Source organism: Sparus aurata, chromosome 9 (genome assembly GCF_900880675.1).
Source record: "Sparus aurata chromosome 9, fSpaAur1.1, whole genome shotgun sequence".
Taxonomy (NCBI): domain Eukaryota; kingdom Metazoa; phylum Chordata; class Actinopteri; order Spariformes; family Sparidae; genus Sparus; species Sparus aurata.
The window spans coordinates 399,721-422,314 of NC_044195.1; the positions used below are offsets into that span (position 1 = coordinate 399,721).

The following is a 22,594-nucleotide window of genomic DNA, read 5'->3' on the forward strand; positions in this document are numbered from 1 at the left end:
TATAGAATGGACTCAATTTCAATGTTGCATTGAGGGCTATAGGACATATAGCTGCTTTTAATAACTGTCACAAACACTTGCTTTTACATTCCTTTCTGACATTCATTTGGTCACTTCAACATGAGGGGCAGATTCTTCTTCAGAAATTAACATTTCAGCCTTTTCAGCTGTCAGTCTGCTCCTTCTTTCATCGATAATAATTTAAACTTCAAATCAGTGCAAACTACAAACTTGAATGTTTCTTCTTTCACATGTAACCTCTGGGGTTGAACTGTAAAACCAAACCTATAAATCCATATCAAACTAGATATAGAAAGGACTCAATTCCAATGTTGCATTGAAGGCTATAGCTATAGGCTATATATGAAGATATACAGCTGCTTTAAATAACTGCTAACTTTAAATAACTGTCCCAAACACTTGCTTTTACATTCCTTTCTGACATTCATTTGGTCACTTCAACATGAGGGGCAGATTCTTCTTCAGAAATATTAACATTTCAGCCTTTTCAGCTGTCAGTCTGCTCCTTCTTTCATCGATAACAATGGAGGCTGTGCTGAAGAGCCTCTCGCTCTCCACACTTGTTGAAGGTGCACAGAGATATTTATTTGCTGTAACTGCCAAGGAGGGCAGTCTAGGTTGGTTGATCTTCCAATACAGCAGTGGGTTGTCCGAACGTGGAATAGTTGGCCTTGCTGAAGTAGGTCTGCACTTCAACACGTACATTTGTGGTGGTTGACTCCGGACCAGGTGCACTTTCTTTCAGGATTTCATCAAAAATGCTTCCAAGTTTGCTCTTGCTTGTAGCCTCTACCCATGAGGTCTTCTTTGTTGGCTCTGAGGTAGATGAGGCCCCCCTTGCTGGCTCTGAGGTGGAAAAAGTCCCCTCTGCTGGCTCAGAGCCTGTTCCCCTGGTCTTCCTCATCACTTCCTCCATCTTCATGGCCTCTGCTGATAATGCATCCTTTCCCTGTGTTGAGGTTTCTGCATTTGTGAAGTACCTGTAACGACAAAAAGTAACATACAAAATTGAAAGTTTTTCTAACCTCAAGATCAAGTGATGAATCCAGTCTGAAATATGTATTTCTGTTTTAGATTTATAAGAGTAAAACACACTCACGCACACACACTAACACAGACACAGAAGACACACAGAGACAGACACAAATAGTTCTATAGTTAGGAAACCTCACACACCTGTCTTTGTACCGTGGATCCAGTAGTGTGGCAAATGAGTATACTGGCTTGGATTCCAGGTCTCTGAAACGTTGGTTTACAGCCTCCTGTTCATGGTCTTGATTCCGTCATCAGCCTCATTTTCTCGACTGAGAATGCGTTTAAGGACACTCACGATAGGGATGACGTCAGATGCAGATGCTGATGAAGTGCTCACCTCCCTTGTGAACTCCTCGAACGGAGCAAGAGCTGCAACAATCTTTTCCAGTAGCCCCCACTGGCTTGCGGTCAGTGTGGCTGGCAGGTCGTACTCCGCTGTGTACGCACCCCTTTCCGGGCAATATGGCTCTGGATCATGTAGTACGTACTGTTCCACCTTGTTCATACATCTTGCTGCAGACGACTGGGGCGCATATTTAGCTCAACTTGAATGTCCTCTAAGCGTGAATACGCAAGCGGCGAGTGTTTGAAGTGACCCACAATTTTTCTGCAGACAGCAACCGTATCACTCACACCACGCTGCGACAGCAGTCCCTCATTCACAATAAGTTGTAGCGTATGCGCAAAGCATCCCAAACTGGCAACTCCAAGACGGTCCATCGCTTTAATCACATTACTGGCATTGTCTCTTAAAATTACATGGACTTTGCTCTTAATTTTCCATGCATCAAGCATCCCCATCAATCGCTGTGGCGATTGACTCTCCTGTGTGTGAACCACGAAACTGCTTAGCCTGCAGCACTGCTTTTTGCAGCGTAAAACTCGAGTCTACCCACTGTGCTGTCAGGCTTAGTAGGGACATCGGACACACGTTTGAGCTCCAGATATCAGTTGTTAAACTAACCGTGTCAGTGCTTTCCAAACATTTTGAAATGAACTTGCGCACTTCTTTGTATTTAAGTGGGACAGCCATATCAGAAATGAAATGCCTATTTGGCAGCTGATAACGAGGCTCTAAATGTTCAACCAAACGTCGAAAACCCACATTTTCGACCACGGAAAGTGGCTGGTCATCTAACAAAATAAATTCGATGACCTTCTCCGTTATCACCTTTGCTTTCTTGCTCTCTGTGGGGAGTTTCTCGCGCTTCAGTATTGTTTCCTGCAATGACTGCTGTCGCGGCTCACTTTTCTTCTTCGCGCACGTTGACTGCAAAAAGTCTTGATACTCCTTTCCGTGATGCTTTTGCAAATACTTTATCAAGTTCGTGGTGTTGTAATGTCCAGTACTGCTGCCACCCCTTGAGACACTCGCGTTGCACAAGTTGCATACGGCTGTATTACTTTTTCCTTCCTTGCGTGCAAAGTAATTCCACACAGCTGACATGATAACATCGCTAGGCTGTCACTCACGACGTCCATGCTGCAGGCTGCATCTCTGTTTACGGCACGTCGCGCAACAGGCTGCATCTCTGTTTACGTGCCGTAAGATACTACGGGCTCGTCGCGGAAAGTGAAGTTGAGCATTTGAGTTTAGGTATCACTCAGACATGAGCATTTGGGCTTAGGTATCGGATCGGACGGGCTGTAGTTGTTGTTTTTTTACTGTCGTTCCCGAAATTTTGACCAATATCGGACCGATACCGATCCTGAGTATCGTATCTAGCCACCCCTAGTTAACATCGACCATTTTGAGATGTACGACCACTTTCTGCCCCATGAACAGATTTAGGCTACACTGGAAATCAGTGTGTGTGTTTCAAAAAATGTCAATACAATGTAGATGCATTCTAAGAATATGTACTGTCCCTGATATATAGAGGAAGGTGGGACATGTCCATGCATCATGCATGTTTAATCACATCTAGAGGACATAAGCTTTTAGAAAATGCTTTCCCTTACGTTAATAACGATCAAGGTGTTGACAAACAAAAAGTTATGACACATACTGATTTTTCAATGTAAATATTCTCATGAAACAGGTAGTGCACCCCAAATGTTTCAATTTTAACGCTGCAATTCATGTTCAGTATGGCCAGCCCTTTCAAAAACTGTTGGTTTCAGTGTTAGTGGTTGTATATGTTGGTGAAAGTAACTTAAAAGTAATGCAATAGTAGTGTAATGTCTTACAATTAGAATACAGTAATATCACAATGTAATAAAGTTACTGAAATTACAGTAACAAGTAATAAATAATGCATTACATGTTTGGAGTAACTTGCCTAACACTGTCAAAATGTGTCTCCTATCTGTAAGAAGTCTTGGCTTGCCATCTAATTTACTTTATTAGAAGTAAGTAATGAGAAGTGGAGAAAAGTGAACATTTCCTTTTCACACTTCAAGCTCTGACTGACGTCAGTGCCTGGTGTGACGTCACAGAGACAAACTGAACAGTCAGTTTCTGACTCTGGCACTTTAGCTCTGCTGTTTACCAGTGTGAGTGACTCGTCTGCTGACTGGCTGTCAGCAGAGGAGAGATGCTCTGTGCTGCACAGAGAGCTGTTCGCTTATTCATCAAAGTTTATTAATATTGAACGTGTCATCAGTCCAAATTGCATCAAATTCAACCTTCTCCTCAGCCATCCTTCTATTGCTACCAGGCTGCATGTGTGACGATACACACACACAGGCCATAGACTGCATACACAGACAGTCAGGCGCTAACTTAACGAGGTCACGTAACGTGATTAATGGTCCGCTAATTATTCCTTAGCTTGTTATGGTTTAGCTAACGTTAGCGGTTAGCATAAACAAAGTGTTTACATGCAGTGTTGGCCTAAGTTACTCAAAAAGCCTTCACTTACATGTCATGTGACTTTAGAGCGCAGACTTTCCCATTGCACACATCTGCACATCTTTTTTGCAGAGTTTGCATGACGCCACTCTTTGATTCGGTCCTCGTCATAACCATTGTTTGTACTTATAATTTTCAAGCCAGTGGTCGTTAAAACAGCAGCCTCCCGGCATTTTGTCATCTCCTGCTGTCGCTCTTCTAAGAGGGGCGGGGTCACACAGACTGGCAGGGAGCAGAGAGGCTCAGCCGAGCCCAGGAGGAAGCATCTCCACATACGGTTTTCTTACCGATTTTATTTCTCCTTGTAATAAGCAAACTATCCAGTCCATCTCAATTTTGTGAAAGACATAGAGTTATAATGTCAAGCACTTTCAAGCACTTAAACTAAAATCCAAGCACTTTTTAGGCCTTGAAAATACAACATTGAAATTCAAGCACTTTCACGGATTTCAAGCACCCATACGAACCCTGTTTTAAGGAAACAGCCTTTAAACATATGTATTGTATAAGAAATCTATAGAAGGAAATAGACAAAGTGAAGTAAAATGAACACCTTAATGTGTATTTTGGATGTTTTCTTTTCACTAGTCTGAAAGAAGACATGTTATGGAAGCAAAATAACCCAAAATCTCAAAATTGACCAGTGCATAAAAAACAATGTTTTTGCCTGCCATGTTTCCCCTTAATCGCGAGAAACCAAAAAAAAATGGCTATAATTTTGCTTCTAGTTAACTTTGAAAGGTGATCTAAGAGTCTAAGTCCATGTTTGTGATATCCAGAAATCCCAAAGCGCCGAATGTTTTATAACCCCCCTCCTCCTATAGATTTCTTATACAATACATATAAAGGCCGTTTTCTCAAAATGAGTTTTTTCTCATACTCTGAGCCAAAAATCTCTGCTTCAGTAGCACTTATATACACCAAACTTAACTGTTTTATTCCTATCCATATTCTGAAGGTTTTAACAGAGGTTTGTTCATATATCATTCATAGCCTGATTTATATAACATTTTATTCCTAAAAACAGGGCGAAAATTGTTTTTTTTATGGCTGTTGACAGAATTTTTGATTTATGGAGTGATAAAAAGAGATATCCAAAATTCCCTCTACAAAAACCTTTGGCTATAATATGTCAACAAAATGAAACAGGAATTTTGAACCTGGCTTTATCCAATGTTTAGATTTATGTTATGTTCGATTTCTGGGTCCAAGAAATTTCCAGTAGACTAGTAGGGCTAGCGCTGCCTAAAACCAACTAAAGCTTTAAAATAAATGTAGTGGGATAAGTGTAATATTTACCACTAAAATGGTGGCTGGCAGCCAAAAGGCAGTTGGGTGGGAAGGGGAAACAGAGGTGACTGTAACAGTTCTGTATCACAGTAGCCCTTTTCACACGGAGGCGGTGCATTATCTCCGCAGTGGAGGCTCGCCAATTCACTGCTTTTGTTTGTTCACACTGAACCAATCAGCTCCAGCATAAAGCTGCACTAGTGTGCCAATTCATACAGTAAGCCAGAGCAGCGGATGAAAATGATCCAAAAGCTTCTGGTACTACTCCAGAGGCGCATCAGAGCCGCAGCGACATTTTACCCGTTGCTGCATCTGAAACTTTCACACAGGGGAGGATGCAGAGAAATGGCGCAAGATCCCCGCACTCAAAGGTAAGTATGAATAAGGTTAGTGTGTAGATGCTGTGGTTGCCAAGTCAACAATACCAATTTGTCTTCATATTATCAGCCTAATTTCTGGGCAATAATAAACTTAAAGCAGTTACAGCCTATAAATAGCTAAAATACATTTCACAAATCATATATATATATAATGTCTCCCTAATTAAAAGACAGGATATACTGTATATTGTTTTGCTGCTTAGAGGTTGGCCATTCTTTTTCTCTCCTCTTCTCAGTCAGTCTTTATGAATCTGCAATATGACATTACTGTATTGGCCATTTAATAAATGGTTGTCAACTTTCACAACCTGTTGACAATAAACAACAGTATCATCAAGCCGAGATTATTTTTTGAGTGAACTTTCCACTGAAGAAGATGTCCCAAGAATGAGATTCTGTGATGGAGGAAGGAATGTTTACCACCAACTCTATCCCACTACACCATTTTTAACACCAATTATTGGATAAAAAAAAAGTTATTCTGGAGGATGGTCACTCTTACCAAAGTCTCCACTGTCCAGCGTGATGATCTCCAGATCATCATCATAGATACCTGGTCAAAAAGAGGGATTCAAATGTCAAACGAATTTAAGACTGCAAATTTCATCAAAGGAAACATTCTAATGTCTAATCATGGTTTCAACTCAGACTGCCCTAAAAACACAAACAAAACAACTGTTGCTTTTGTAGCATCACCATGGTTACATATTCTAACATATAGCATATTGGTGTGCTTAGTTACGGCAGAGACTTGCCAAAGTCATATCGGTAGTAGTTCCAGCTCTCGTAGCGTCCTCCCTGCTGCTGCTCATCCAATCCCTTTTCACCGTATTTATCATATTTCTTCCGGAGCTCTTCATCTTTCAAAACTTCGTAGGCTCGATTCACCTGCAAAAACTTGTCATGGGCAGAGGTATCCCCCTAAAAATGAAAAACTTTTTGAGTTGAAGGTTGTGGTGGAGTTCCCGTTTGATTCAGGGTGTTAGGTGTTTGTGGTTTATAAGCAGGCGTTTGTGATTATATCAAGAGTTGTTTCAAAGTTTATAGTTTGTGGTTTCTCAAAATAACTCACAGGGTTTTTGTCTGGATGCATGGTGAGTGCAAGCTTCTTGAACGCTTGTCGTATCTCTCTGGTTGTGGCCTCCCTACCGACTCCCAGCAGACTGTAGTAGTCTTGGTTCTCTGCCAAAACTGACGCCAGCAGGATGAAGAGAACCCCCATCACCAATATAACTTGGATGTGATGGGACCGCTGAACCCCGAGGACAATCTTGTGGCCCATCATTAGCTCTCCCAGAACAACAACAATGATGAGCAACTACCAGAGGTCCAGCTGCTGAAACACACATGCACAAACATTGTTCCTTCTTTGTTGCCAAGAAGAAAGAGTCATTTATACCAGATTTACTGCTGCATGATGAGGAAGTTAAATTAGTCCACCCAACCCTGTAACTGTCATCTCCAAGTCATTTTTTGAATGATATGAAACAAACAACTAATTTTCAAAGATAATGAGTGGAATTACCTTAGACAGACAACATGGCCTGTTAACTCTTGATGGAATTGTTTCTCTATGTTCTGCTTTGCTCTCTGAGTGTTTAAATGTCACACCTACATATGGGCTTGGGTGGACTGGCTTAAAGCATGGGAACAGGAGGAATGTCTGCTGCCAATTTGGTTTTGAAAAGCAGTTCAGTGGTCTAGTACTGAACTCCCATAACACTACTGGACTCATTATGGCAGTATATACGATATATATCATTTATATCGATATTAGACTACACCATCTGAGATTTGGGATTTTCCTGGTTTAAAAGGCTGCATTACAGTAAGTGATATAATTTTCTGAACTTGCCAGATTGTTGTACTTTTTCTGAAAGTTGGCTTTATCATTTTAGTCATTTTATCCCCTTTATGGATGATTACTGATCAGAAATCTCATTGTGTTAGAATTCCTTAAAGGTATCAATAGCCATCCTAACAATATTGTTGCTACATTGATATTGAAGTATGGTCTATTTGGTTAAAAGTATTGTGATGTTCGATTTTTTCCCCAAGTCCTAACAGTTATTAAGTACTTTGGGGACATTTTAAAATATCGAGGTTTATAATGTGTGTCCCAAAATGCCCTTAACATTTCGTGATAATATTTAGTGGTCATTAGGCACTATTTAATGTGAGGAATTCATATTATTCTCTCATATGAGGCACATTTTTGAGTTTCCCAGAAACTTATGGAACTTGTCAAATGCATCATAAGTTTGAATCTGATATGGGTCTTGGGCATGGCAAAAAGGCTTAATAAGCACTGTCGAGAGCTGTTAAAGCAGAAGTAATACATGAGAAGGGCTGTAGTGAGGTGCTGATTACTAGCAGTGGACTTAAAAGCAGGAAAAAATGTTGTAGAGTCTACCTCCATATGCATTTTCCTTTTAAATCCAATGATGTGTCAGCCCACAGGTCTTGCTTAACACCAAGAATCACACAGACATTTTCACCTACTGGCAGCAAGAAAATAGCATCCTGGATACCATTCCTGGGTTGACCAGATCCATCTCAAATGTGGGCAGAAAAGCCCTTAGATATTGATGATGTTTTATTGTGAAAATTGTGAGTTTTCATTGACCAACATTGGTGGTGTGGCAAAGGTCAATGTCTCACCATAAACAGGAGGTTGTTTAGGGACCAGGGATGCTCAAAAAATCCCGAAACCTTGCACACACATCAGAATTGTGCAAACTGATATCTGATATGGGCCTCAGGATTGGGTGTCGCAAAATGGCAATCGATAGCGCCTCCAACAAAACTTTAACAAAGTAGCCCCCACATTATGTATCACTTAGATACATGAAGTTTGGCATATATGTTACAATACTCATAGTATTTCATTTTGACATTCCATCTTTGTGTTTAACCAGAAAGCATTTCCTTGGTGAGCAGCATTGGAGGGACAGTAGTACAATGAGGAAACTTTGCACTTAAGGGTTGTATTCCTCCATTTAGCTAACTTAGACTGCACACATTAGTTTCAGCTGAACTACAGTCCACATACAGAATGTGGACTGTAGATTTTATCCGCAATGTTTTACAGTGTACCTGCATTTTGAAGGAATCACTTCAAGTAAGGCATAAACGGGATGCCAGCGTTCACCAACCCTGTCAATGTAAATCCAGCCTGCAGATACTATATTATGATGGACCTGAAAAAATCCGAACCTATCCTTATAGGAGTCAGCTGCAGCTTTCTGACCTGATTTGGAAATCTGGAAAGAGCAACCTTTTAATTCACGTTCTATTTTTCCCAAGAAACGTAAACATGTTACAACAATGTAATAAACATTTAGCACTTAATGTAAATACAAAAAAAAACCCTTTCCTCCAACATAGCTGCCATTAAATTGGCCACCACTTTTAAAATGAAAGCTTACTTTTCTATTCAGTTGTCAACACGTCAAACAATGAATAACAATCCTGCACTCCTTCCAATCTTAAACACAATAGTCTTAAATGTTCTATCACTCATTTTTTTGTTTAGATTTAATGTATATTATACTATTCCCTGTACACTGATAGCAAATTATTTGTGTGCACATATTTGGCAAATCAAACTTATTCTGAGCAATTAATAACAGTCCGAAAAAAAAGATAACCTAGAAGGAAAACAGGCATTCCAGATCATTCTGATGATGTATATTACAAGTAAAAAACAATGTGCTTAACTAGTAAAAAAAATACTCCCTAACACAAAACACAGCGTGTTCGGCGATGGTTATTAACGATGCCTGGCGTCAAGAGGGACGCGTTTTAATTTCCTCAGATCTTTAATTTTGTATATTGATCCTGCAGAAAAGCTGAAATGAGCTAAGCGAAATTAAGCAAGCTAGCTGTATGTCCAGTCAGCTGCAGCTACTAGCTAGGACTTGCTAGCTAGTTAGCTGGTTAGCTTCACCACAACATTAATCTATCTGCTGTGTGCTGATAAAAAATAAAGCTTACATTCATCTTATGTTTAATAAAGTTTCATTCCAAATCAAACAAGACCTTCGTTACCTGAGGTACAACTCGCAAATTCTTAAGGTCTGAGGAGATCCGTAAATATCCGGCTCAGACCGGCATCAAGCTTCACAACATAACACACTCCACTTCCGCTTAAGGCATTTCACAATAAGGGCCCTTTACGTACGTGTACAGGGAGCGTGTCTCATGCATACAAAGTCATGTTTGTTAAAAGGCCGCTTGTTGAATATGACATTATTCGTAAAAGTCAAGAACTTTTCGCCATCTCTTCGTCCAGCTTGCACTTTTATTTCGACAAACAGAATAGTTACATGAAGTGTTTTTGTTTTTGATTTGGTTGCGGTAACTTGACAAAAAACAGGGACAACTGGTCACATCCCGATGACGTCGGCACAGATATTTGGTGCGTTCACTGATGCACGTTTATTGAAACACTTACTGCGACAACGCATTATAAAATCATTCATTTTAAGCGAGAAATTATGTATGATATGTCAAATAAATAAATGGAATAGCAGAAATTTACAATTGAACAAAATGATCGATCAGTTATAAATGGGAGATGACTTTATGAATTAATAAAAACTCATTATGAGAAAATCACATAAAATACCAATTTCTACATAAGGTTGCTTTAAGATATCAGCATCTGGTGGTTTTTGTAACAATGTATTGCATATGGATATGTTATTGGTTCATGACACAAGATAGTGTATTTGTTAAATTGTATATTTTATATGTTGATATCATAGTGTATTGTTTAATATTAATGTGTATGTGTTTTAAGCATATACTTTAACTATTCCAAACACTATGAACAGAAAAAAAAAGTTAAAGCGGGTATCAGCTAGTGTTTGGCTTTTATTTTCTGAAAAAAAAATAAGGATTCAATAGTACTTAAGAATGATGTACAATCAAGATAGATTAGTAACCTGGTCTACCCATGTAACAGCATCAATCAAAGTTATATGTAAAAGTATAATGCACATATATGCACATTTTTTCAAGTTTAACTTAATCATCTTAAAAATAATCACATGTCGGTATGGACATGGAATCTGTTTTTAGTCACAAATATTGTTTCATAATTCCTGGACCGAATTTGGAAATGTATTTTTGCATGGATTTTGTCCTTTTCAATACGAAAGAATGTATCTCTTCATATCTTCCGTAATTCAAAGAGAAATTATTAAAGCCAGTAAAACGGCTTGAATGTACATGTGTGCATTATTTTAACCAGCCAGTAAAATACAACCCAACCTCCTGGAACGCAGCTTTACACTGACGCCATCAAAGAGCGCCAGAGGATTGCTGCGGTGCCTTAAGTTATCGGTCAGCCCGCTGTTTGTTGTACCACGGTCCAGGAGATAAACGGCAGGGGACTGAGATATGCAGTTTTGAGCAAATCACCATTAACTAATTAGTGTTTAGCGCCACTGAAGAAGAATTTTCAATAGTATTAAGTTCTAGAGATAAGTCGTTTAGCTTTGCTAGCCGCGTCAGCTAGCTAGCGACCCTTTGCTTTGCGTCACTTCCTACTTTTGAAACTCGCGGCCAGAAAGTAACGAAACAAGGATGGAGTTACAAGGTGACTTGTATTTATAAAGTCTTTATCTATCTGTATGCATGTTATAATGGTGTGTTGTTATGTAAGTAATTATCACTTATCTGCTTGTTCTGAGTTTCTCTTAGCTCAGCGGTAACGTTAGCTCTTTAACCTCGAACAGTGGTCTTCATATTCCTGTACCTAATTTTTGTAAAAGGTAATGACTGTTATAACATGACATTAGGGGTCAGTCAGAGGACTATATATGGGGTTAAATTATTTCTCACGTTAACACAGACTGACAGCAAACTACTTTAGGGATTTTCATGCATTTAACTGTTACATTTATCGGAGTTTCGGATTAACACGGGACTATGTTAACTGGCATTAACTGGCATTCATCCGAATGCGTCTAAATTTATTACAGATACACATTCACAGCAAGAGCACCTCTCCCTTTCCCAGGGCTGCCAAGTTTCAGAAAATGACAAGAGTGAGACTTTAGCCATAAGATGCGTTCAGCTGCCGGCGAAAAAATTTAGGCCTTTTTTAACGTCGATTTGGCCTGTTTTAACGTCGATTTGGCCTTTTTTAACGTCGATTTATTCCTTAAGACTGATTGTCCTCACCTCCATGCCCGCGGCTCTCCCTGCACTGTGGCCTCTTATGCTAGCCTTAATTAACCAGAAATTAGAAATGAAAATTGTAACAAGAATTTTGACAAAATACATTTATCAGGGTTCTTGCAGGTTTCAGTAAGTCAAATTTAAGGCCTTTTTAAGACATTTTAAGACCATAAAAATTAAAATTTAAGACTTTACTCGAACTACGGCAATAAAATTTAAGACCTTCACGACGCATTACCAAAAAAAATTTAAAATCAAATAAATTCTGAAAGAATCATTTTATTACAGTGAGTTCAGTCATTAACAGATAAACAGGCAAAAATCAAACTTGCCTTCAAATAGACTATATTTAATTTCATATTAATTAAAAAGCGCACTGCAACTTACAAATGCAAGAAAAAGAAGCACACACTCTCTCTCACACACACACTCACCCGCGCTCTCTCTCTCACACACACACTCACCCGCGCTCTCTCTCTCACACACACACTCACCCGCGCTCTCTCTCTCTCACACACACACACACACACACACACACACACACCCGCGCTTTCTTTCTCTCACACACACACTCACCCGCGCTTTCTTTCCTCTCACACACACACACACACACTCACCCGCGCTTTCTTTCTCTCACACACACACACACTCACCCGCTCTCTCTCTCTCTCTCTCTCACTCACTCACTCACTCACTCACTCACTCACTCACTCACACACACTCACCCGCGCTCTCACTCACTCACTCACTCACTCACTCACTCACTCACTCACTCACTCACTCACACACACACACACACACACACACACTCACCCGCGCTCTCTCTCTCTCACACACAGGAGAACATCGAGTGGGTTTTAAATGTCGGCGCTGTTGTGTGTGAAAGATGGTTAGAGACGCCAAGACCCGCCTTACGTTGCTTCTGATTGGTTTATATTGCGTGGTGCCTTCCGTGGTTGGTTAGATTTAGGCACAAAGGACTGATGGATTGGTCTGGGATTGGTTATCTCGGTCAGTCAATCAGAGTTACTCGAACTACGGCAATCCGCGAGGACCAAAGTTTATTATCATGGAAAAAATAAATGTACAGTATTGAATGGGGAAATATAAGCGTGACAAATGTCAAGTGTGGCGTGTGGTGTGAGAATGGGTCAAATTGCGTGACTGTCACACTCAAAGCGTGACGCTTGGCAGCTCTGCTTTTTCTGTTCACAACATCTTCCGTAACAACCAGCAACTCTGATACAGCGACAGAGGATTAGACACGTTTAATCAAACAGGAGCCCAAACACGTAACAGGTATGTTTTGACCAGAGAAAATCTGAACAAAGAGGCAGATCAGAGGACAGCTACGTCTTCTCTTCCCGTTTTCAACATCTGTTGTAGCTACGGCGACCACAGACGCATTCGGTTGACATAGTGCCGTGTTAATCCGAAACACCGGTTTTATGCTGGTCTAGTCAGTCCGAAGCGGCTTCTGACCGCTGGTTCTGAGGTCCAACTCAGCGCTGCACGGTGATAGTACTTTAACTAAAACGCAGATTGTCTCCCGATGCAGCTGTGAAAACAGTACAGCACTGACCTGGAACATTGTGTTTCATCTCACAGCCCACATGGTCGTTGTTAATACTTGCTCATTGTTCTACATTTTAAAGAAATTTCATAATGCCTTGGTCTCGCAATACACTGGCAGAAACCCTGGAAACATCAGACTGGTCAGTCTTGACGCTGATTTAAACTAATCTGCCTGTCTCGGTCTCTCAGTAGGAACTGAACCAATGACCCTTGGTTCTCCCACCTCTCCCAAACCGACCTCTGGAGCTCAGTTTCTGCCAGGCTTCCTGATGGGGGACCTTCCAGCTCCAACTAACCCCCAGCCACGCCCCTTCAGTCTGACCACCCCGATTGTGGAAGGCACAGGTATGCCACACTGTCATCAGACACCCATCTGCAGATCGACTTCTTGTTGTTTATTATGTAGATTCATTAGTGTGCCCTACCCTGCGTTTTAGTAGGAGGGGGAGGAGGCTCCGCCCCACAGCCTGTTGTTCCCACTCCCAAGGATAAAAGTGGCGCTCCACCTGTTCGTAGTATCCATGACGACCTGGTTACTGTGGTGACCCCTCTCAACACACATAGACAGGTTAGTACACAAGTTATCTCTGATTGATGGAGACCAGCAGCAATAGCTGAAAGGTAGTTTGAACTTATGTTGGTGTAAAACTCTCCCTCCATCCAGCCAGCAACCTGATGTCAATGATATAATGTAATTTGGTCGGCAAAAAAAAAACATAATGCACATAATGCAAAATATGTGGCAAAGGTCAAAGGTGCCCACACACGTCCATGCAGTTTTTGATGAGAAGGGAGCCGCCTTTGAGTTGCAGTTGTCAAGTCCAAAGAAGTCTCTGTCTTACTCTTTATTGTTACTCTTCATGACGACTAAACATGGAAAAACAATATGAAAAGTACCAAGGAAACGAGAGAAAATAACGAGACATGCAGCTACATAGAGAACTATTGTCTCAACAAGCTCTTTTCCATAAATCTTAGAAGGACGCTAATGCTGCAGTTGAAGCAAGTTATGTGGCGAGTGAATTGAGTGGCAGCGGCAGAGCCATTCACAGAAGGCCTGTCTCTGAAGGATTGCATGTTGTTTCAAGTGTTTTTATTGGAGCACATTGTTATACAGTTACTTTTTTACAGCATACATATCTATGTGGGCACTATACATTCATACAGATATATGTGCAGTTAGGTCTTAGTGCCCTCTTTTTGTTTTCTTAGAACATATACCAATGGTAGATTGGAGATGCACAGATTGATCGGCAACCGATCGCAATCGGCCGATAATGCCCCCATCGGTTTTGATCGGAGTTCTCAAAATAGATCAAAGCAGGCCGATCAGATGACGTTTCAATATAGAGTGCATTGACTGCAAGCAGGGTGGGAATTTAATGGCGGCCACTTTGGCCTTGATGCCGCGTGAAAAAAATCTCATTGTACGGCCACAGTGGCCTCTGTGCCCCTGGCCCGGTCAGCGTAGCGGGCTTGCCTTGTATTACAGCCACCTGAGTGCACAGTAGTCACTCACAGTAACTTCAGTGAGTTGGCGGTTCGCGCAGGTGGAGTCTCATCATCACATCGATGATCTCACGTGAAAGCCTCTCAACTGACTTATGTGGTATGATTTAGTCCGGTAAAGTTGGAAATATATTCACAGATTCGAACTTACAGGATCAATAACTCATAAGTGACACCTTGTTAAAACACAAACGACTGGTCTTTCCTACCGTAGTAAGGTAGACAACGAGCTACAACTGTATTTTTATCAAAACCAGCGGTCCTCCGGGTCTTTATGGTCAGCCGTCTGTGAGACGAGGGCGCAGGGACCGTCTACAAAGTGCAACACCGAAAAGAGAAACTACAAAATATTCAATAACGTCACTATTATTCAGAGTGTAGTGCCACCAAAATCACTCCACACATCAGTGGTCTCCTGCTGGTTATTCTACAATTTTTTGTTTGGAAAAAATGTGCTTTGGCATAATTTTGGGGAATTTCTATTGGGAGAAATATTCAATAACACTAATATTCAGTGTGGTGTCACAAAAATCACCTAACCCTAACCCTACTTAAAAAAAACTGTTTTCTAATGTAACTTTAACTTGATTTTGGTATTAAAAAACTTAAAATGAGGAAATTCCCACCCTGACTGCATGCATTCCCACTAGTAAGCTACAGTTACTCTATGTAAGCTGAGTCCAAGTTGTCTCTAAGAGTCTCTAGAGTGTGAAATATTGCACATTGCCTCAGCCTGCAATAAAACAGTGGTCAATTCATGATACTTTCTCATTTCCTAATTTTTATACTTAATAATACAATGTCAATGTTGTGTAAGAAGAATCATTAATTAAATATATGAAAGTTACACAAGACAACAATATAGAAGAATTTATGGATTTGACTCGGTGATCGGCAATATCGGGATCGGCAGATACTGCTTTCGGTGATCAGTGATCGGCCCCAAAAATCCTGATCAGTGCATCTCTAATACAAATGAAGACAAATAAACTAAAATGTAAACAAAAGTAAATAAATACCCAACCTCGCCCTTCCGTCTATTCACTACTTTGTTGGGGTAAAGGGGGAAACTTAATTTACTCTAAGAGGTGTGAGATAATGAATGAGAGGTGACCCCATTTTTTCAAAGTATGTGAGTTTATCTACAAGAGTATATCTTATTCTTTCTAAGTGAAGTGTATTAGTAAGGTCACTGAGCCACACTGTTGTGGTTGGTGCTTCTTTCTTCTTCCAATGCATGAGAAGTAACTTCTTTGCAATTATGAGACTATAGGAGAGGTAACATTGCTGGGTAGAGCTGAAACGATTGCTCAAGTAACTCGAATAATTTGATTACAAAAAATGGTCGGAGCAAAATCTCTGCCTCGAGGCTTCGTCTAATTCACCCGTGTTATGTGGCCTGCTTAGCTCACGGATAATTTTTCCAGACGGACTGTTATTGGGGGGACACACCACTCCAGGGTTTCCCCTACATGTAATTGACTGTGGCGCACCGCCACGGCAAAATAAAAGCCACCACACCTTAAAATATCAAGCATAAATAAATCCAGTGTTAGAGAAAGGAAATATTTTACCGTCGTCTTCCAACGCAGTCTTTGACGTTAACTAGCATGTTGGATATTTAGCTTGATAATTAGCTAGATGATTAAAAAGGTCACTTAGAGCGGAGTCCTGCACGGGTCTTATTTTGCAAACCAGCCCGAACCCGCCATACTTAAAACCGCATCCGACCCGTTTTCCGAAAGTAGCACAAATTACATTCCATACGCGAGCCGACCCGCTATAAATTGATACCGACCCCCGAAGGAAAATTGGACGGACGCAATTTTTAAAAGTGAAAATAAGCCAGCGCAGGGAATGGGAGTTCTGGGAGGGCGCAAGCACGCATGAATGAGCTCATATGAAATATAAATGCTTATCATTTGTGTCGCTAATAATGACTGATGATAAGTGACGCCTTGAAAATGGCAATCTTAAAACCCGACCAGCCTCTTCAGGCGTCCGACCCGATCCGCATCTGTGTCCAACACCGTACATTATTTTTCACCCGTGGCTGTGTGAGAGCATTATAACCTGAGGGAAAAAAATGAAATTCCCTAAGTAGCCTATTACATAAGTATAAATATTACAGTATGATGACACCCTTACTCCTGGTCTTAGGTTACCACCACACTATATAGGCCTACTCCAGACATTATTAGGAGGTTATTTGCTAGTAATGGTTAATGCTGCAGATGCACAAATCTATATTAAGGTGATTACTTTGAAGTGAGTATAGGGCTAGTTTACATCATGACATTTGTTATGCATATTAATAAATTGGTAGAATACTTGAGTCTAAAAATATTTGATATCTGCAGCACTATTGCTGGGCGTTGTTAAATTTTTAACATCATCTGACATTCCCAGAATTATAATGGGTGGTTTAGGCTCTAACTGTGTGCAAAGTTATTCAGATATTAAACTGAAGATATTAAACCAATAGATCTTAACCTTGGAACATAGAGCAAAGCTGTGGAGCAATGTGTCATCTGCTGCGATGCACCTGTCACATGTAGGGGACATCTCAGTGTATATTCTATGTAACCTCTCTTTAGAGTAATGAAGATGATGTAGACATTTAAATTGAATAAGGCAGTGCCTAGCATTAGAAGAGCATCAATGAGTGTATTCCAAACTCTCCTCCCATAGAGTGTCCAAAATCTCAGTGCCCATTTCTTCCTCCCATTTTGTTTTAATTAGAGTGGAATTCATTGGACTGATAGATTGCAAGGAGTCATATATGAGATATCGATATTTCTGAGCAAGACATGAGCCGGAGACATCTATCAAGACAAGAGCCTGTGAAAGTCTCGAAAAATTTGCAGATGTGTTCTTACATAGTCTCTTATATGCAAATATATCTAAAGAAACTACTTCCTGGTAGATAATATTTACTCTGTAACTGTGTAAAGGATGCACAGACTCCTTTACACACTGTGTAAAGGATGCAAATATGCCTTTAGTTTTATAATGCCTTTAATATGCCTTAAAAAATGTATGCATTGAGAACATTGTGTACACAGAGTTTATGAAAAAGAAGGTTTTTGAACTACTCACGTTAGCTGCTGCATCTCTGGCGTGCGGCCGTCATGGCAGGCAAAGAGTGTCGATCTACGAGTGCGACCATCAGGAAGGAGAGTAATGGTGGGACGCTCCTCAAGCATAGTTACATATGAATGCACGGATAATTCATTGTTTTGTCGTTAGCGAAAAGAAACATTGACGTCCATGTTGAAAAGGGAGCCTCATATTACAAACAATACTACAATCAGCAGCCGGAAAAGTCACGTGACATCTCGCGTGGATAGTTGTTGCCGGAAGCCAGTATGCTACTGGTGACCTGAGAGACGCAAACACAGTACAACAGCGAAGAAGACTGAGAAGAGACACCGAAGTTGTCACATGGTAAATCAAGATGGTTCATTTTTGTGCTTTTCCTGGATGTGGGAAGAAGATGAAAAGTAATATTCCTGAAACTTATCACAGACTGCCGTTCAGGTGCAGTAGGGATATCCTGAATCAGTGGCTAATTGTTTTGCAAGTCGACATCATCACGCCGATCGAGATGCGAAGAAAGAAGGACTACCACTTTGACCATGACGACTTCACGATGACTCCTACACTCGGGAAACCAAAGAAAGCATTTTTAAGGAAAAATGCTACTCCAAGAGCTGTACAAGTGGCTGCAGAAAGAGAAGAGGTAATGCACTTTTGGTTATATTCTACCAAAATGTTAGTGACGACAGCTTCTAGATGGGATGGGGGGTGGGTGCATCATTAAACTTTGTGTGTTTGCTAGTCTTTGAATCACGAAGTCGTAAAATTATTGCACGGATCTGTACAAGGAGTGAAATTGTACACGGCAATTGAAAAGTCTTCCTTTACTACTATGTCAGTTAGTAAGTGGATAGGAGGGGGGTCTTGTGAGTTGCTCAGGTAGCCTAACCTGGACGTGTTGCAATAGGAGTCACGTTGAAATGAGTAGGGGATGGGGTAAGGCTATGCTTATTCTTGCTCATGCTGAGCCCAACAATGTGGGACGACTGTCCAAGATTCCCATGATGCCAAAAAGGACAGTACTAATGTAATTTTGATCACACAAAGCTCAGCATGTTGTGAAATTGGTTGAGCACTAGTACTACTACTAATGCCTCTACTAGCACTACTTAGACATAAAGTTTTTGGTGCAAAGTAGTTTCAAAATTTTTTTATGTATGTCAATATGGTCAAAGTAAGAAAATCACTGGATGAAGATCAGTGTTTTCATTAAAGTGGTTCTGAGACAGCGATTAACTTGGAAGACGCTGAATTGGCTGGAGTGCCACAGTCCACCCTGAAGAAGAGTGATCACACTCAAAGGTCACAAAGCTCTGGTCTGCACTCTGCCCTTGCCCTCTCCCTGACAAGTCCAGCACAGGCAACAGTGAGGCCACACACAAAGCCATCGTTGTCTGGAACATACCTAGTGTGGCCACCAACATGGCATCTTTCAGAGGTAAGCTTTTCATCGGAAGTATGTCATTAAATTATGACATCACTGAAGTCACACAGTGCATGTTTTTTTCTAATTTGCAGGGCAGTAGTACAACATCGGTGTTGCATTCGACTGTCCCTATTGCAGCCAGTGGACCAAAATGGGTGGTTGATGAGTCAAACCTCATGGAGCTTTTTAAAACATGCCACCAATGTGGTGTAGCCATAGAGGAGAAGAGGGTCATAACACAAGCTGGACAAATTAGAATCCACTGGACATGCCTGAATGCACATTCAGGACATTGGCAATCGTGTCCTGACCAGAGGGAGATGGGACGAACCAACCTCCTGATGTGTGCAGCTATGTTATTTACTGGAGCTATATACACCGATATAAAAGACTGAGCCAGACTAGTTAATATTGCAATTCCAAGTGAAGCACAGTTCTACAGAATTCAGGCAGCATACCTTGTTCCCGTCATACAACGCACTTACAGAAGCCTAAAGGACAACATCATGGAGTGTCTCACACATCTATGTGCCTCAGTGAAGAGAGCAGAATTGTGTGGTGATGCTAGGTGTGACAGTCCTGGTAAGCATGATTATTAATTGAATTTTGCCAGATTTCTATGCATTCTAACTACATTTACATGTGAATATATGTATTCATGTGAATGTATAACTGTATTTATTTTTCTAACCCTAGGTTTTAGCAGTAAATACTCTACATACTCGTTCCAGGATTAGGGTTAGCAAGGAAATTGTTCATTTTGAGTTGGTACAGGTAAATCAGCATGCATAATTGAACTGTGAAAATAAAATACTCTGTCAACAAACTTTGTTGCCTGGCACCATGACATGCTCTCTTAAAAAGCAATATTATTCTGTAGGTTTCAGAAACAATCAGTTCTGTTGCGATGGAGGCTGAGGGTTTCAAGAGAGGCCCAGAGGTGGACCGCTGGACCGCCAGGCCGCCATTAACCACCAATAGGTTTTAACAGACCAGGTGTTTATTTGGGACAGGCGTTTAATTCCCTCCTCACAAAAATCAGGGATGAAAATGTCACAAACTTCTCCAGCTTCTCTGTGAATTCTCTGGCATCCTTCTGGGCAATAGTTGTCTTCAACCAGTGAAGTTGGTGCGGCGGAGGAAACGATTTATCCAACCAGCACTCGTAGCAAACTCCTCATCTCTGCTGTCACTCACAGTGGCGTACATTTGTTCCGCCATCACCCTGATCATTTTGCGGGACACTCTCTCGTGGCGTGCCCATTTGCTGATAACTAATTCCCGCATGTTTATCTCAAGCTCCTCGCCAGCCGTCTTCCTCCCTCCAGCAGGCAGTCTGGCCCTGTTGCTGTCCTCCTCGGACAGACGCTGAAGCTCTGTTTTATTTTTTCGCCAATCTCTCCCTCTCTTGGGGTAGACAGAGAAACATCTAGCGGCTGCTTCTCCCGAGTTTTCCTCTTCATATTTTAAGACACAAAGTTTGCTGCACCGGAGCAATGGCGATCATCAGTGTGATGACTGACAGAAAGCAGCACGATACGTGAAAAAGGCGAAGAAAAAAATTGTGCAGTGTCAGTGGTCACGTCTTCTTCCTTGATGTTTTTTCTTTTTAAATAAATTTGAACCGGCGATTATTTACCAAAATATACACCTTCACCTGGCACTTAAATCGGACCACATGATGTGTTTTATAATGTGTTTACGTGTTTACAGCTGCTAATGTATGTAACGCTGTTACTGTGATGACACATGACAGTTAAATATTGAATCTGTCTATAATAACCACATCCTGACATGTAACTGTGATTTTTGATAATCTAAGTACTAATAATAGCAATCATGACAAAAAATTAACAAAGACTGCAGATCACGATAAGAAGCTGCAACTGGCAGTGAGCTGCTTTCTTTTCTTTTAGCAGTGAAGTGATGTACTCCATGACAGAACATTATAAAATATGATAATGTATAAAATAATATTTAATGGTTAAAAAAAAGTACAGTTGCAGTCGACTTTTATTATAAATATGCAGCGTATATATAGTTTATTATTATTATTATTATTATTATTATTATTATTATTATTTTATTATTATTATTATTATTATTATTATTATCAATTTAATTACGACTACTATTTTTCTGCATATTCTTGGCTTTGAATGGGAGCTGCTGTAAAGCATTTCTGTTTCTGATTCATATATTATGCAGTCAGTTGTCCAAATTTTAAGTTAAATTAAATGAACCAAGACAAATGTCACATTTACATGTCAGGGTGTACTTATTATAGACACGGATTCAATATTTAAGTGTCATTTATTATCACAGTAACAGCGTACATACCCATCGTCTAAGGTTAAAAAAAATAATTTCTACATGGTATGAAATCAAGTCTGGTCTGAATGCACTAATTTATCTAAAAAGGGGCTCAATCTATTAGCCAAAATTTTAGAAAATAATTTCCCATCCTAATTTAACAGAGAAATAAGACGAAAAGAGCCCACCTCTTCTGGGTCCCTACCCTTTTTGTGTATCACTGTAATGAACGCTTTTGTTAAGGTAGCAGGTAGGACACCATCAGTGTGGGCTTGAGTGAACACTTTATCAAGATATGGGGAGAGAGTTTCGTTAAATGTTTTATACAGCTCATCTGGAAGGCCATCCGATTGCTTTTAAGTGACGTGGTGGCTTTTTTAACTTCTTCAACAGAAATTTCAGAGTTCGGCTGAGCTTACTCATTTTCATCTAATTGGGAGAGATTGCATTTAACAAAGAAATACTGCATAGCTATATTATATAGTCTGTCTCATTTTTGGAAGTTTTTATAAAATTGGAGAAATCGATCATTAATGTCCTTGGGTTTCATCAGAATCTCACCTTTTTATCAGATTTAATTTTATGTATTGTGCGATCATTTTCCTGTTTTCTGAGTTGCCGGGCTAAAAGTCTGTGTGGCTTGTCATTAAATTCAAAATATTTCTGTTTGGTATAAAAAAATGCCTTCCTAATCCTTGCCGAGAGTATCTTGTTATATTCATATTTTAAAGCAGATATTTTTTTATGCAATTCATTGGAAGAAGTCGGGGCATTCTCTTTGTCCAGAAGGTTAATTTGGTTGTCTAATTCAAGTAATCTAGCCTTTTTTTTTTCCTTCTAGATGCTTCAAATGAAATAATAGAGCCTCTGAGAAACGCTTTGAATGCCCCCCAGATAGTAGAA

General features: G+C 40.3%; 2 protein-coding genes and 1 long non-coding RNA gene across 6 annotated transcripts in view; 1 reads left to right on the plus strand and 2 right to left on the minus strand.

Annotated features, from left to right (window-relative positions):
- Positions 1-9,724, minus strand: part of dnajc10 (DnaJ (Hsp40) homolog, subfamily C, member 10) — a 91,987-nt gene extending 82,263 nt beyond the window's left edge. The window contains exons 1-4 of one of the 2 annotated variants that reach the window (XM_030428602.1): positions 9,631-9,724; positions 6,653-6,913; positions 6,336-6,501; positions 6,083-6,133 (exon numbers count right to left, since the gene is read on the minus strand). In XM_030428602.1, the coding sequence (XP_030284462.1) occupies positions 6,083-6,133; positions 6,336-6,501; positions 6,653-6,865 (430 nt within the window). In that variant the 5' untranslated portion in view covers positions 6,866-6,913; positions 9,631-9,724. Of the gene's footprint in view, positions 1-6,082; positions 6,134-6,335; positions 6,502-6,652; positions 6,917-9,630 lie in introns of both variants that reach the window. The other variant, XM_030428600.1, reaches the window with a different exon arrangement.
- On the minus strand, positions 25-4,964 carry LOC115588194 (uncharacterized). The gene is made up of 2 exons (XR_003985283.1): positions 1,198-4,964; positions 25-1,001 (listed from the first exon to the last, which is right to left on the minus strand). It is a non-coding gene; the product is annotated as an uncharacterized LOC115588194 (long non-coding RNA).
- A 1,150-nt stretch (positions 9,725-10,874) lies between the features above and the next one.
- Positions 10,875-22,594, plus strand: part of nup35 (nucleoporin 35) — a 95,684-nt gene continuing 83,964 nt past the window's right edge. Inside the window, exons 1-3 of one of the 3 annotated variants that reach the window (XM_030429130.1) lie at positions 10,875-11,185; positions 13,534-13,689; positions 13,782-13,912. In XM_030429130.1, coding sequence (XP_030284990.1) covers positions 11,173-11,185; positions 13,534-13,689; positions 13,782-13,912 — 300 coding nt within the window. In that variant the 5' untranslated portion in view covers positions 10,875-11,172. The remainder of the gene's footprint in view (positions 11,186-13,533; positions 13,690-13,781; positions 13,913-22,594) is intronic. The other 2 variants (XM_030429132.1, XM_030429131.1) reach the window with 2 other exon arrangements.